Here is a 16,438-nt window from a genome sequence, read left to right as displayed (position 1 = left end):
GAAATCAAATCAGTAATCAAATGACTTTCAACAAACAAAAATCCAGACCAGAGAGGTTCACAGATAAGTTCTACCAAACAAGTAAAAAAGAGATAATACCCATTCTTCTTGAACTTTTCTAAATAACAGAAAAGGAAGGAAAACTTCCAAATTCATTCTATGAGGCCACCAACCCAGATACTGAAACCAGATAAAGATTCCACAAAAAAAGAAGGCTACAGGGTGAATATTTCTAATGAAAATAGCTGCAAAAATTTTCAATAAAATGCTAGTAAATGAAATCTAATAATACATTAAAAAAATTATTCACCATGATCAGTGGGATTTATTTCTGGGCTACAAGTGTGGCTCAATATTCACAACTCAATCAATATGATTCATCATATTAATTAAACAAAGGATAAAAACCACAAGATCATTTCAATAGGTGCAGAAAAAGTATTTAACAAAATAAAACATTCGTTCATGATAAAAGCCCTCAACAAAGTAGGTTTAAAGGGAACATACCTCAACATAACAAAGGCTACATATGAAAAACCTGTAGTTAATATCATCCTCAATGGAGAAAAACTGGCAATTTTTCCTCTATAGTTAGGAACAAGAGAGATGTCCACTCTCACCACTGTTATTTAACATAGTATTGAAAGTCTTAGGCCACCAATAAGACAACAAAGAAATAAAAGGTAGCCAAATCAGCAAGGAAGAAATAAAACTTTCACTACTTATAGATGACATGATACTATATATAGAAAAACTAAAAGAGTCCACCAAAAAATTGCTAAAACTGATACATGAAGTCAGTAAAGTTGCAAAATATAAAATGCATACAGAAATCTGTTTTATTTCTATACACTAATAATGAAAAGCAGTAAGAGAAATCAAGGAATCAATCCCACTGACTATTACACCACAAAATACCATAGGATACCTAGGAATAAACCTAACCAAAGAGGTAAAAGATCTGTACTCTGAAAACAGAACATTTATGAAAGAAATTGAAGATGACACAAAGAAATGGAAAAACTTTCCATGCTCATTGCTTATATCAAATATTTTTAAAATACCCAAAGCAATCTGCACATTTAAGGCAATCCCTATCAAAATACAAACAGCATTTTCCACAGAGTTACAACAAACAATCCTAAAATTAGTAGAGAACTACAAAAGACCTTCAAATAGCCAAAGCAATCTTGGGGAGGAGGGGAGGAAACCTGGAGACCCCACACTTCTGGACTTCAAGCTATACCAATAAGCTGTAGTGATCAAGACAGCATGGTACTGGCACAAAACAGACACACAGAATAGAAAACCCAGAAATGAACCCACAACACTATGGTCAACTAATATTCAACAAAGCAGGAAAGAATATCCATGGAAAAAAGATGATCTCTTCAACAAATGATGTTGGGGAAACTGGACAGCAACATGCAGAAGAATGAAATTGACCACTTTCTCACACCACACACAAAAATAAATTCAAAATGGATGAAAGACCTAAATATGAGACAGAAAGCCATCAGAAATCCTAAAAGAGAATACAAGCAGTAGACTCCTTGACATCAGCCACAGCAACTTCTTAACTAGTTATCTCTCTGAAGGTAAGGGAAACAAAAGCAAAAAGAAACTACCAGGACTTCATCAAGATAAAAAGCTTCTGTACAGCAAAGGGAACAATCAACAAAACTAAAAGGCAACCTACGGCATGGGAGAAGATATGTGCAAATGGCATCTCTGATAAAGGGTTAGTATCCAAAATCCATAAAGAACTTACCAAACTCAACACCCCAAAACCAAATAATCCAGTTAAGAAATGAGCAGAAGACATGAATAGACATTTCTCCAAAAAAGACATACAGAGGGCTAACAGATGCATCAAAAGATGCTCAATATCACTCATCATCAGTGAAATACAAATCAAAACTACAATGAGATATCACCTCACACCTGTCAGAATAGCTAAAATTAGCAATTCAGGAAACAACAGGTATTGGCAAGAATGGGGAGAAAGGGGAACCCTCTTACCCTGTTGGTGGTAATGCAAACTGGCCCAACCACTCTGAAAAATAGTGTGGATACTTCTCAAAAAGTTAAAAATAGATCTACCCTATGACCCAGAAATTGCACTACCAGGTATTTACCCAAAAGATACAAAAATACTGATTCAAAGGGGCACATGAACCCCAATGTTTATAGCAGCATTATCAACAACAGCCAGCCAAATAATGGAAAGACCCAAATGTCCATTGACTGATGAATGGAGAAAGCAGCTGTGGTACAAATATATACAATGGAATTATTTACTCAGTAATAAAAAAGAGTGAAACCTTGCCATTTGCAATGATGTAGATAGAGCTAGATATCATTGTATAAGCAAAATAAGTCAGAGAAAGAAAAATACCATATGATTTCACTCACATGTGGAATTCAAGAAACAAAACAGACGAACAAGGGGTGGGGAGGGAGCAGGAAGAGAGAGGCAAACCAGAAAACGGACTCTTAACTACTGAGAACAAACGGGTTTATTACAGGGGAAGTGGGCTGAGGGATGGAGTAAATAGGTGATGGGTATTAGGAGGGAACTTATGATAAGCACTAGGTGTTGTATATAAGTGATGAATCACTAAAATCTACACCTGAAACTAACATTACACTGTATGTTAACCAATCAGAATTTAAATTAAAACTTGAAAAACATTAAAAAATAAAAATATAAAGTGGACAAAGGATCTGAATAGGCTTTTAAAAACTTGTTTTGAGTCCAGTTTGACAAACAATGTTACATTAGTTTCAGGTGTATAGCATACTGATTCAACATCTCTATATGCTATGTTCACCACAAGGGCAGCTACCTTCTGTCACAATATGATGCTATTACAAGATCATTGACTATGTTCCCTTATTGTATCTTTTATTCCTGTGACTTATTCTAATGAAAACACACTGATGCCCAAGAAAAGGTACTCAACATTACTATTTATCAGAGAAATGCAAATCAAAACCATAATGAGATATCCGCTCACACAGGTTAGAATGGTTATTACCAAAACAAACAAACAAACAAACCAAACAAACAAAAACCCAAAACAAAACAACAAGAAATAACAAGTGTTGGTGAGGATGTGAAAAAAAGGAGACCCTTATGTACTATTGGTGAAAATGTAAATTAGTGCAGATGCTATGGAAAAAAATATGGAAATTTATGAAAAATTTAAAGATAAAACTACCGTATGATCCAGCATTCTACTTTTGGATGTTTGCCCAAAGAAAATGAAAATACTGCCTCAAAGAGATATATGTGCTCCATGTTCATTGCAATATACAACACCCAAGATATGGAAGCAATGTAAGTGTCCATCACTGCATGAAAACACAAAGAAATTGTGGTATGCATATACAATGGAATAATTTTCTGCCATAAAAAAGAAGAAAATATTACTATTTGCAACAACATGAAGAGAACGTGAGGGTACTAGACCAAGTGAAATAGGCCAGACAGAAAAAAAAAATATTGTGTGATCTCACTTATATGTATAATTAAAACCAAACCAAACCCAGATCTCATAGATAAAGAGAAAAGACTGGTAATTGCCAGAGATGGGGGTGGGGGTGGAAGTCATTATCCCACTTCCGGCAATTACCAGTCTTCACCTATTCACCTATTTCACTGTATATATATATATATATATATATATATATATATATATCACTGTATATATATATATATATATTCAGATATAAAATTTCAGCTATGCAAGAATCAGATCTAGTCTGTATAATACAGTGTCTATGGTTCACAATACTGTACTTTACTCTTAAAAACTTTTTAGGAGACTAGATCTCATGTTAACAGTTCTAAGCACAGTAAACAAAAAAGAATAATTCAAATATTTCATTACCATCTTCATTTTGTAGCATCTTCATTTTGAAAGAGTTATTTTCAGTTTCAAAAGAACTAAAATTCTACCGAAATAAACTGTATGATTGATACTTCTATTCCCTTGACTTTTTAACTTTATACAATCTCAGATGGATAGGAATAGATGTGTGTTACTTCCAAACTTTGAGCCCTTTTCTGTGATGACTTACAATTAATCTTTCATACATTTAAACTTCACAAACTTTTATAATTATATCACTGATGCAGTAAATTGTTCAAAGAAACAAGTATTCCATAATGCTAAATGAGCTAAGTCCAAGAAAGACAAATACTTGTAATGATATCATTTATATGTAGAATCTAGAAAAGCCAAACTCATAAAAGCCCTTCGGGCTGAGGGTTGGGCAGGATTGGGAACATGCTGTTTAAGGAAAAAAACTTGCAAACAGTAAATAAATAAGTCCCAGAGATCAAATGCACAGCATAGTTAACATAGGCAATAATTCTGAATTATATACTTCAATGTTGCTAAGAGACTAGCTTTTAATTATTCCCACCACAAAAAAGAAATGATAATTATGTGATATAATAGCAGTGTTAGCTGATGCTACCATGGTAATAATATTGCAATACATATAAATGTATCAAAGCAACCTGTTATATATACTTTAAACTTATATAATGTAATATGTTAATTATATCTCAATAAAAATGATTAAAAAAGAATCCAGGAGGCATCCAACTTAGATAAACCAGTGGATTTAAGAAAAGACAGTGGAAAATCTACTACTGTGCAAAAATGTATAAGAAAAATAACATATCTAATATAGCATGTTTTGAATTTATGGCTTTTATTTTCAGATAAGGTTACCCCAAGTTTAAGAGCATAATTATAAGCGCAAACATTGTCATGAGACTGAAAAAATAACTAAAACATATAATTTAAGTTGTAGGGCTGTTGGCAGATCTGAAATATCAAACACACAAACTCCCTCAATCACAAAGATACATAAATTTTACAAAAAAAAAAAAAAATTTAACATGATTAGTCTTTCTTCAAAAGCCCTGTAATGAAGTAATTCTGAGAAGAGGTTAAAATTACAATAGAAAAATAACAAAAAATTTGTATCCCACGATATTAATATAATAATAAAAGTTAAATTATTTTCTCACCTGTTCTGGGTTCGCTATGAAGTTTATGGCAGTATGGTGGCGATCATCTTCCTGTAATAAGCTGAAGGTAAACTGATAGTCAATCAAAAGGCTGTCTGTGGGGGAAAAAAAAATACAATCCTGGTGTATGCACTTTCACAAACTGATAAAGAAAAGTTAGGTGGAAACATATTGTTTATGAGTATTAAAAATAATTATTATTAATTATCAGTGGCCCATTCAAGACTACCAATATATGTATCTTTGTTATCAAGCAACAAAAAGCAAAATACAGTTATGGAAGAAATTCTAATTCTTTAAAAATTGTACTTATTACTTCTCTTGTCATTATAAAAGTTCTACAAACAGAATACATATTCTGGAAAGTACACAAATGTGAAAAGAAATGAAAAAGTCAACCATAACCTTAAAACTAGAGAAAAATACAGGAAACATTTTGGTGCATTTGATTCCAGTTAAAATTTTATAGATAGAAAAATAGACAGGCAGACATTTTGGTACCCTAATTTCAAAAAATCAAAATTCTTTGAACACATGAGCATTAATATATAAATAATACTTCATCACATATTCTAATGAATTTATTTTTTCCTTTACTATTGCGGTAATTTTTACCTTTAGCAATTTAAAAATGACTCTGTGATAAACATCATTCTACAGAAGTAATTCATTAATAACTGACAAAAAGAAATCCGGGTAAACAAGTTTTAATTTGTTCATGTATAATGTTGAAACCGAGGTGACAGATATGAGGGTTATATATCATGAGTAGCTTCATATGTTATACAAGAGTGAAGAATTATTCATTAATGTTAAATTGCCACCTTTACAAAAAAACATTTCAAATTATTTTAAATAGAGATGACTTCTGTTTTTTGGATACATACCTTTCATGTTATGCCCTCAGCCATTAAACACTATTAAAATAAAAAGTAAAGATAGGAATAATATCACTGAAATTATTGTTAAAATTATCGAGGCATCATTCTTTATATGTTGCTTACTACATATATTTTATAAGATCCACCTTATTTCTCTTTAATTTAGTGTAAGACAACATTTCATCTTTCTCAGAATTTATGTGAGATAATGAGAATTGTACAATAGGTAATATTTCCAGTTTTCATCTGACTGCCAGAAACTGCAAAGGTAAAATCAATAGGCCAGTATGTTCTAGGCACTGGAGACACAGTAATAAATGATTAAAATTTCTCTCCTCATGTCTCTTATATCCTATTGGATGGACATTCGAAATAAATAAATAACGTAAGCATATAGTATAACAGATGACAGTAAGTGTTTTGGAGAATAATAAATCAATGAAAAGGAGAGAAACTGCTGTCAGGGTAGGAGTTCGGTTGAAATTTTGAGAAGGAACATTTAAAGATGAAAGACATTAGTAATATAAGCTGCAGAGTTTACTGAAGAAAATGCAATCCAGGCAGAAGAAACAAGTACAAAACTCTCATTAAAGAAAAAAAAAAAAAAAGTTAGTCTTAACTATGAATCTCGTAAAAAGCGATGTTGCACGAAATAGGCCACAGGTGATGGTGGCGAGGGTACTAGCAGGGGAGGTTACAAGAAAAGGCCAGACATTCAGAATGGTTTGGTAGCATTCAACACACAGGATTAACTGAATGATGGGATGTAGCATTTGAAAGAAAGAAAGGTAAAGCTTTTTTGACCCGTGACCACACAAAATGTTGGCATTAACTGTGATGATTAAGAAAACTAGGTTTTATTTTGGGGAAGTTAGAAGAAACTTTAGGAGTCTAGTTTTGAAGATGTGAAGGTTGAGCCACTTATTGAATTTCCAAGCGATATGTTGAATCGAGCTTAGGACCTTGTTTAGTAGATAACAATTTGCAAATTATCAACATTTTAGAGGAGATCTGAAACCCTGAACCCAGGAAATCATCAACTACAAATAGAGAAGAGGTGCGAGAAATAAGCCCTGAGGCAAACCAATGTAAATAATCGATCCTCAGGAGACAGAGATAGCAACCTATGAGATAGGAATAAAACCAGAATTTAGTGTCATGGGAGTCAAGTAAATATGTTGTTTAAAAAAGAGAATAGTGATCAGCCTGGTCAGTTCCAGCTGGCATGGGTTCAGAGGCAAGATTGCAATACTGTGGAAAGGTAATATCTATTCAAAATGAAGGAAAAATATGACTGAGGAAATGTAAGTACCGCAAAATTAGTTTCAATAATCTGCATAATTCTATTTACTTTTTTCTAGCATGACAGTTAAGTATTAAGAAGTCAGGAGTAGACTGCTCTGGGAGGTAAGGATTGGTAACAAGGGACACTTCATAGCCATGAGCAGTGGCTGCAGTGCCCCCATTCTTCTGCCTCTATGGACCCTAGGTCTGTGGCACAATCCTATCCCATCAGATTCTTGGCCAGGCATTCAACTTTGATTTTACTATTCTTTCTTATTCATTCAATTTGGAAGAACAAGATCAGTACAACATATATATGCTAATGATCAATCTTAATGTGACTTGAGCCAAAAAAATAAGTCTGAATCCTGGAAGAAAATTAGTAGGAGTATTATTCAATTCACGTGACTAATAAGAGTACCTGTCAGTGAATGTTAATTACTATAAACTGAATAAAATTTATGGTCCTAACAAAATGGTTTGTTTTAAAGCTGCTTAGAATCAAATTCCTCCAGAAGCCAAACGTGCAATTTTCCACTTAACCAGGAGATGATCTACCTCTCCCCCTAACAGTTTTAAATATCATGTTGGTGTGTTTTTAGGGGAGTCTCAATGAATAATTACCTGGCACTAAAAACATGTATCTCAATGCTGAAATTTACTCTGAACTTCTTAGCCAAATACAGTACATAACAAAAAACATTAAAATGTAAAGTAAGTATCAAGTTTATGCAAATGTACACAATTTGAAAATAAGTTTTTGTACTACTTTAATGAACTACTTCATTATGGTATAAAACAGGAAGTCCTGTTTGACTACAATCAATTTATTATGTTATCATAATTAATGAGTAATGACAAAGTAGCAGGAGGAATAAGTATGGAGAGGTGAGAAAACTACTTCTTTTAAATTCCAGTATACTTAACATCCAGTTTTAGTTTCAGGTGTACAATATAGTAATTCAACAGTACTATACATTACTCAGTGCTCATCAAGCTGCGTGCACTCTTAATCTATTACATTTATTCCACACTCCCCCACCTTCCCACTGGTAAAGATCAGTTTGTTCATTCTCTATAGTTGAGTCTGTTTTTATTTGTCTTTTTTTAGTTTGTCTCTTTTTATTTTTCCTTTGTTCATTGTTTTATTTCTCAAATTCCACATATGAGTGAAATCATGTGGTATTTGTCTTTCTCTGGCTGACTTATTTCACTTAGCATTATACTCTCCAGATCCACCCATGTTGTTACAAATGACAAGATTTCACTCCTTTTTATGGCTGAATAATATGCAACTGTACAAACACACCACATCTTTACCCATTCTTCTATCAATGGAACCCTTGGGCTGCTTCCATACTTTGGCTATTGTAAATAATGCTGCAATAAATGTAGGGATACATATATCTTTTTGAATTAGTGTTTTCATATTATTTGGGTAAAAACCCAGAAGTGGAATTACTAGATCATATGGAAAATTCAATTTCTAAATTTTTGAGGAACCTCCAGACTGTTTTCCACATTGGCTACATCAGTTTGTATTCAAACCAACAGTGCACAAGGGCTTCTTTTTCTCCACATCCACGCCAACACCTATTGTTTCTTGTGATGTTGATTTTAGCCATTCTGACGGGTATGAGGTGATATCTCAATGTGGCTCTGATTTGCATTTCCCTGATGATCAGTGATCCTGGTATCTTTTCATGTGTCTGTGGGCCATCATGTGTCTTCCTTGTAGAAATGTCTATTCATGTGTTCTGCCCATGTTTTAATTGGATTATTTGTTTTTCAGGTGTTGAGTTGTATAAGTTCTTTTATAGTTTGGATACTAATCTTTTATCAGATATGTCATTTGAAAATATCTTCTCCCATTCATTAGGTTGTCTTTTAGGGTGAACTACTTTTTAAACGGAGAGAAGTAGCATGTTTTTATACTTATTGGCATAAATATAAATTTAGTAGAAAGGGAAAAATTAATGAGAAGAGAAATTATAGAACAATGTCCTGCAGTAAAAAGCAATGAGTTTGGAACTCAAGGGATGGCCCAGTCATGCATTCCCTACATTTGTGAGGTTTTGTTTGTCATTTCTCCTTCCAGATATCCCATCTCAGTGCTAGAGCAGCTACAATCTGGAAGCAAGAGCAAGTTCATACAGAAAAAAAAAAAAAAAGAAGAAGAAGAAGAAGACGTCCTAGGAAAATCCTGCTGTTGGGACTAAATATAGGGTGGAACCCTGTACACCATGTTCATCTTACACCAAGATGAGCAGAGGTGGAACTTGTAGTGCTGCAGGAAATATAGCAAAGTGTTAAGCTTTACTAAACCTCAGTAATATACACAACTTTCAAATGATATTATATATACTACAGAAGGATATGTAACATATATATAAAAGCATGTGCACTATACTTTTCAGTGTATTTTAAATTTTCATGATTTACAAAATACAAACTGTATACTGCATGTTTAAATATATTAATGGCTAGAAACAATCATTTGAAAACTTTGTGAATAGAAAAATACCAAAGGGATGTATGTCACAACTTGAAGAAATGATAAACACTATATAAATGAATCCTCTGATTTTACAGCCTAGGGCCTGAAGTTTGGAACAACTGTAAATGATATGCCCAACTCTTAAATATTTTGACTAACAATGAGCAATCTCTAATAATTTGGGGAAAATTAGAACTTTGCAATTAATTTCCCAATTGTATCTAAAAATGAAGCCTACAAATAATGGTAAAATAAACATAAAAAAGTGAAATAAGTCAAGCAGAGAGAGTCAATTCTCATATGGTTTCACTTATTTGTGGAGCATAACCAATAGCATGGAGGACAAGGGGCGTTAGAGAGGAGTAGGGAATTTGGGTAAATTGGAAGGGGAGGTGAACCATGAGAGACTATGGACTCTGAAAAACAGTCTGAGGGGTTTGAAGTGGCGGGGGGGTGGGAGGTTGGGGTACCAGGTGGTGGGTATTATAGAGGGCACGGCTTGCATGGAGCACTGGGTGTGGTGAAAAAATAATGAATACTGTTTTTCTGAAAATAAATAAATTGGGAAAAAAAATAGACATAAAAAATAGCCACTCTTTTTATACAGCTCTTTAACTTTTTGTATGAACTTAGCAGAACTTAAGGAGAATACACAGCTGTTCGTAATTCTGACTGCAAATTTTAATTGCATAGATTAAAAAAGTAAAAACCAAAAAGTTGACTATTTTATTTTGTTAAATTAGTTTGACTTGGATAGTGAGAAAGAAAAATATTTGTGAATGTTATATATATAATATATATTATATATAATTATATATATAGTATATATAATAATTTAACATGAGTAAACTGTCTAGTCATTTAAAATATTTATTTGGTATGCATCAAAGAAAAAGGGAAATCTAAAAAACTCTACAAAATTAAAGATGAAAAATGAGATAATAACATTGAAGACTACAATAAAAAGGAGCTAAATAAACTAAAACTGTAAAAACATACAGAAACAAAAAAGTAATAAAATAATATAAAGTAATAAGGTAATAAAAATGGAAAAATTAAACATAATAACAAAATCAGAAAACAGAATAATTAAAACAACATTAAGACTGAATCAGTCTATGTAGGTCAAATCTGAAAAAGCCTCCCAGAACAGAACAAAGATGAAAATCATTCAAGAGGTAGGCACAGAAATTTTCAATATGTGCATGACTAATGTTGTTAAAGCAGACATCATAACAAATTGAAAAAGTATATATTATATATGTATATCATATATATATGTTATATGATAGAAAAGATCAGTTGAAGACTAAAATTTAAATACTGAAACACCTCGTATAAAAATAAAAAGAATCCAGCATTATTCATAATAGCCCAAAAGTAAAAACAACCCAATTTCCATCAGTTGGAAAACAGTAAAAAAAGCAATGTGTCCACACAGTAGAATATTATTTTGCCATAAAAAGGAATGAAGTACTGATACTTAATGTGAGTCTTGAATCATGATAAATAAAAGAAGTCAGTCACAAAAGGCCAAATATTCCATATTTTCATTTCTATATATGTCAGAGTAATAAATCCATAGAGACAGAAAGAAGACTATTGGGGTGTGCAGGAAGGAAAAATGAGGAGTGACTGCTTCTATGTACTGGTTTCTCTTAGGAGTGATGGAATGTTCTAAAATTAGATTATGGTAATGGTCACACAACTTTCCAAATATACTAAAAGATACTGAATTGTACACTTTAAAAAGAGTAAGATTTGGAGCATATGAATTATATCTCAATAAAGCTGTTATTTAAAAAAAATTACTGACATCTGAGCATGTCTTTGTATACAAGCATGTGCACACACACACACACACACATTCATACAAATAAGTTATTCACAAAGAAAGATAACACAAGATGACAAGTGTTCTCAGGTAACAATATAAATCAAAAGAAAAGAAACTGGAGCAGTATTTATGGAATATGTATACTCAGCCATGCTGGCTACACAGAAAAATAACATAGTGATAAATTTCAGGTAAAAAATGTCCTAAAAAGACATGATCTATATACTCTTCTAAAAAAAAATTATTCATCACATTCTACAACTAAGAGACAAATACAAATAAGGAAACAACATAAAGAAAAGGCCTGGCAGTGAACAGATGACAGATTTCAAGTTGGAATAAAAGAAGAAAACAAAATTATCTATGTCTAAAATCAGATTGCTTACAAAGAAATATAAAACATCTAAAATAATAAACAAGTTAAGTATATAGGCAGATATAATATAAAAATACAAGCACCAGGGTGCCTGGCTGGCTCAGTCAGTGCCACATGCAACTCTTGATCTCAGGGTTGTGAGTTCGAGCCCCACACTGGATATAGAAATTACTTAAAAGTAAAATCTTAAAAATATACATATAAGCACCTACAACTCTGATTTGAGGCCATTTGACTACAATGGTTACATACATTGGTGATTATGCTTCTCTCTCCACAAAAAAAAAAAAAAAAAAAACCCACACATTGTATTAATAACAAGTACACAGTTAGCCCTAATATCTTAGCTCTCCACACTTTCTTAAGAATTTTTTTAAAGAATTTTATTTCTTTATTTGTCAGAGAGAAAGGGAGACAGAGAGCACAAGGAGGGAGAGCAGCAGGCAGAGGAAGAGGAAGAAGGAGGCTCCCCACAGAATAGGGAATTCCGTATGGGGCTCCATCTCAGGACCCTGGATCATGACCTGAGCTGAAGGCAGACACTTAACCGTTGAGCCACCCAGGTGCTCCTCTAGACTCTTTTAAATCCATACATTTTGCTTATAATAAAGCTGCCCTGGGAGTATAGAGAGTTTGAGTCCTATAAGTCCTTTTAAAAGTTGAACATAAAAAAATTAATGCATAATTAAAATATATGTGGAAATTGAAACTAAGAACCATGCCAAGACAGATAATAACAGAAACACAATGAGGCAGGTGAAAAAGTATAAAGTAGATAAAATATTAAATGGAGGGCACAGGATTTTAATGAAAAGCAGTAACAAGGAAGGTGGAATAATGCTTCAGAGGAGATGAAATTTTTGAACAGATATAGAAAAGCAATTATTTGTCGATGTCAAAGAGACCAAGGCAGATGCCATTCCCATGTCTAGATTCTAAGGTATCAATATTAGGAAAGAAGAAACAGTCAACTCTTCCTTTAAGGGACAGCTAGTTTTCAGGATACAGTAAGTTTCAGTTACAACAAGACAGTGGAATTCCATAGTACTCTCTAGAGTATTACATTAAGCTAAATAAGTCAGTCAGAGAAAGACAAATGTCATATGATTTCACTCATACGTGGAATTCAAGAAACAAAACAAATAACCAAAGGAGTTAAAAAAGAGAGGCAAACCAAAAAACAAACTCTTAATTACAGAGAAAAAACGGATTTTTTTTTTTTTCTCCAGGGGGGAGAGAATGGGGGGATGGGTTATATAGGTGATGGAGATTACGGAGTGCATTTGTTGGGATGAACACCAGATGTTCTACGGAAGTGTTGAATCACTATATTGTACACCTGAAACTAATATTACACTGTATGTTAACTAACTGGAATTTAAATAAAAGCATTTTAAAAAGAAAGTAGAGTTGAAGAAGAGGAAAGAGGAAGTGATGAAGGAGGAGGAGAAGGAATATACTTGTTGATTTAATTTTAAAAAACAAAATTTTTAAATAAAGGAAAAAAAGAACAACACCCCAGAACCAAATGAGCATACTTAGCTCCCATATGTTGGTTTCTTTTTTTTTTTTTAATTTTTTAAATTTATTTATTTTCAGCATAACAGTATCATTATTTTTTCACCACACCCAGTGCTCCATGCAAGCCGTGCCCTCTATGATACCCACCACCTGGTACCCCAACCTCCCACCCCCCTGCCACTTCAAACCCCTCAGATTGTTTTTCAGAGTCCATAGTCTCTCATGACTCACCTCCCCTTCCAATTTACCCCAAACCCCTTCTCTCTAACTCCCCATGTCCTCCATGCTTTTTGTTATGCTCCACAAATAGGTGAAACCATATGATAATTGACTCTCTCTGCTTGACTTATTTCACTCAGCATAATCTCTTCCAATCCTGTCCATGTTGCTACAAAAGTTGGGTATTCGTCCTTTCTGATGGAGGCATAATACTCCATAGTATATATGGACCACATCTTCCTTATCCATTCGTTCGTTGAAGGGCATCTTGGTTCTTTCCACAGTTTGGCGACCATGGCCATTGCTGCTACAAACATTGGGGTACAGGTGGCCCTTCTTTTCACAACATCTGTATCTTTGGGGTAAATACCCAGGAGTGCAATGGCAGGGTCATAGGGAAGTTCTATTTTTAATTTCTTGAGGAATCTCAACGTGGCAGGATACAAAGTCAATGTACAGAAATCAGTGGCTTTCTTATACACTAACAATGAAAATACAGAAAGGGAAATTAGAGAATCGATTCCATTTACTATAGCACCAAGAACCATAAGATACCTGGGAATAAACCTAACCAAAGAGGTAAAGGATCTGTACTCGAGGAACTACAGAACACTCATGAAAGAAATTGAAGAAGACACAAAAAGATGGAAGACCATTCCATGCTCTTGGATCAGAAGAATAAACATTTTTAAAATGTCTATACTGCCTAGAGCAATCTATACTTTTAATGCTATTCCGATCAAAATTCCACTGGTATTCTTCAAGGAGCTGGAGCAAATAATCCTAAAATTTGTATGGAATCAGAAGAAACCCTGAATCGCTAAGGAAATGTTGAAAAACAAAAATAAAACTGGGGGTATCACGTTACCTGATTTCAAGCTTTACTATAAAGCTGTGATCACCAAGACAGCATGGTACTGGCATTAAAACAGACACATAGACCAGTGGAACAGAGTAGAGAGCCCAGATATGGACCCTCAACTCTATGGGCAAATAATCTTCGACAAAACAGGAAAAAATATACAGTGGAAAAAAGACAGTCTCTTCAATAAATGGTGCTGGGAAAACTGGGCAGCTATATGTAGAAGAATGAAACTCTACCATTCTCTTACACCATACACAAAGATAAACTCAAAATGGATAAGACTTCAGTGTGAGACAGGAATCCATCAGAATCCTAGAGGAGAACATAGGCAGTAATCTCTTCGATATCAGCCACAGTAACTTCTTTCAAGATATGTCTCCAAAGGCAAAGGAAACAAAAGCGAAGATAAACATTTGGGACTTCATCAAGATCAAAAGCTTCTGCACAGCAAAGGAAACAGTCAACAAAACAAAGAAGCAACCCACGGAATGGGAGAAGATATTTGCAAATGACAGTACAGACAAAAGGTTGATATCCAAGATCTATAATGAACTCCTCAAACTCAACACATACAAAACAGATAATCATATCATATGTTGGTTTTTAAATACCATTCTCCAATTATAAGAAACCATAATTGGAGAAATTAGAGAATCGATTCCATTTACTATAGCACCAAGAACCATAAGATACCTGGGAATAGAACAATGGATGATTCCAGAGCAAGGGCAGGAAATGTACAAGGTAAGTCTGAAATATCTTTAAGTGCAAGAAAATAAGAAAATACACAAAAAATTATGGAGTCATGCTCAAAGGAAGCAAGGGCAGATTTGAGGATTTTCCAAATAGCCAAATTTAGAGCAGATGAAGTTCTAAATAATGATGGTAATTTATTATAAGCCTTAAATACATACCCATGAGGCAATACCGATATAAACAAATAACTGAATAAACAAATAAGAGAAAATGAGCAGCTCTTCTTTATAGTTAATAAATGCAGAAGAAATAGTGGAAGAGAAAATCACCATTTGGCAAGTACATTAAAAACTTTTTCAGGTAAGTATTGTATGGTAAAATACATGTATAGTAAAAAAAATGGGTGATAGTATGATGATAAATAGGATATTTACACAATCTCAAAGAATTTCCTCATAAAATACTCATTAGATTAAAAAAAAAGAAACTAACTTTAGAGTGAAAAAAGCGGCACCCACCATACAGTAAGAGCCAACCAAAGATAATAGCATCAATGGTGGAAAAAATTGGTACCATATGCATCCCTATAGGATACATTGAGAAAGACACACATCACTTCTGCACTGTTACTTAAAATGCACAACCTGAATTTAACCATGAAAAAACAGCAGGCAAATCCAAAGTGGGGGATATACTATAAATATCCAACACTTCAAGAGTCAAGGTCATAAAGAAATATTTGTAAATATATGTAAGTCTGTAATTATTTCGCACTGAAAACTTTAAAAGAACTTTTTTTAAAAACTGCATATATGTCCTCCAGTTTCATCCCTGATACATATTGCAGGATTTCCACTCTTCAGTCAATGGACATTTAAGCTGCTTTTACATAATGGCTCTTTTGAATAATGTTGCAATAAACATTTGAGGGCTATTATCTCTTTGAGATCCTGATTTTTATTCTTTTGGATAAATACTCAGAAGTAAAACCGCTGGACGTAAGTGAAATAAACCAGTCACAGAAGGACATATACTCCCTGATTCTACTTGTGTAAGGTCTCTAAAACAGGTAAACTTTTAAATCAGAGAGTAGCACGGTTGTTGCCAGGGAGCAGGGAGGTGGGCGTGAGACGATAAATAAATAAGAGACATAAAGTGTCAATTATGCAAGATAAATAAGTTCTGGAGATTTGTGCTACAGCTGGACACCTA

General features: G+C 33.4%; 1 protein-coding gene across 1 annotated transcript in view; it reads right to left on the bottom strand.

Moving 5' to 3' along the window:
• The window catches only part of ATRNL1 (attractin like 1), an 810,828-nt gene that overhangs the window by 514,327 nt on the left and 280,063 nt on the right, over window positions 1-16,438 (bottom strand). Inside the window, exon 22 of the mRNA XM_044240595.1 lies at window positions 5,051-5,145. Coding sequence (XP_044096530.1) covers window positions 5,051-5,145 — 95 coding nt within the window. The remainder of the gene's footprint in view (window positions 1-5,050; window positions 5,146-16,438) is intronic.

This window comes from Neovison vison, chromosome 2 (assembly GCF_020171115.1).
Source record: "Neovison vison isolate M4711 chromosome 2, ASM_NN_V1, whole genome shotgun sequence".
In the NCBI taxonomy this organism is placed as follows: Eukaryota; Metazoa; Chordata; class Mammalia; order Carnivora; family Mustelidae; genus Neogale; species Neogale vison.
Note: the sequence above shows the minus strand (reverse complement) of the source record. Positions and strands in the feature narration are given on the sequence as shown.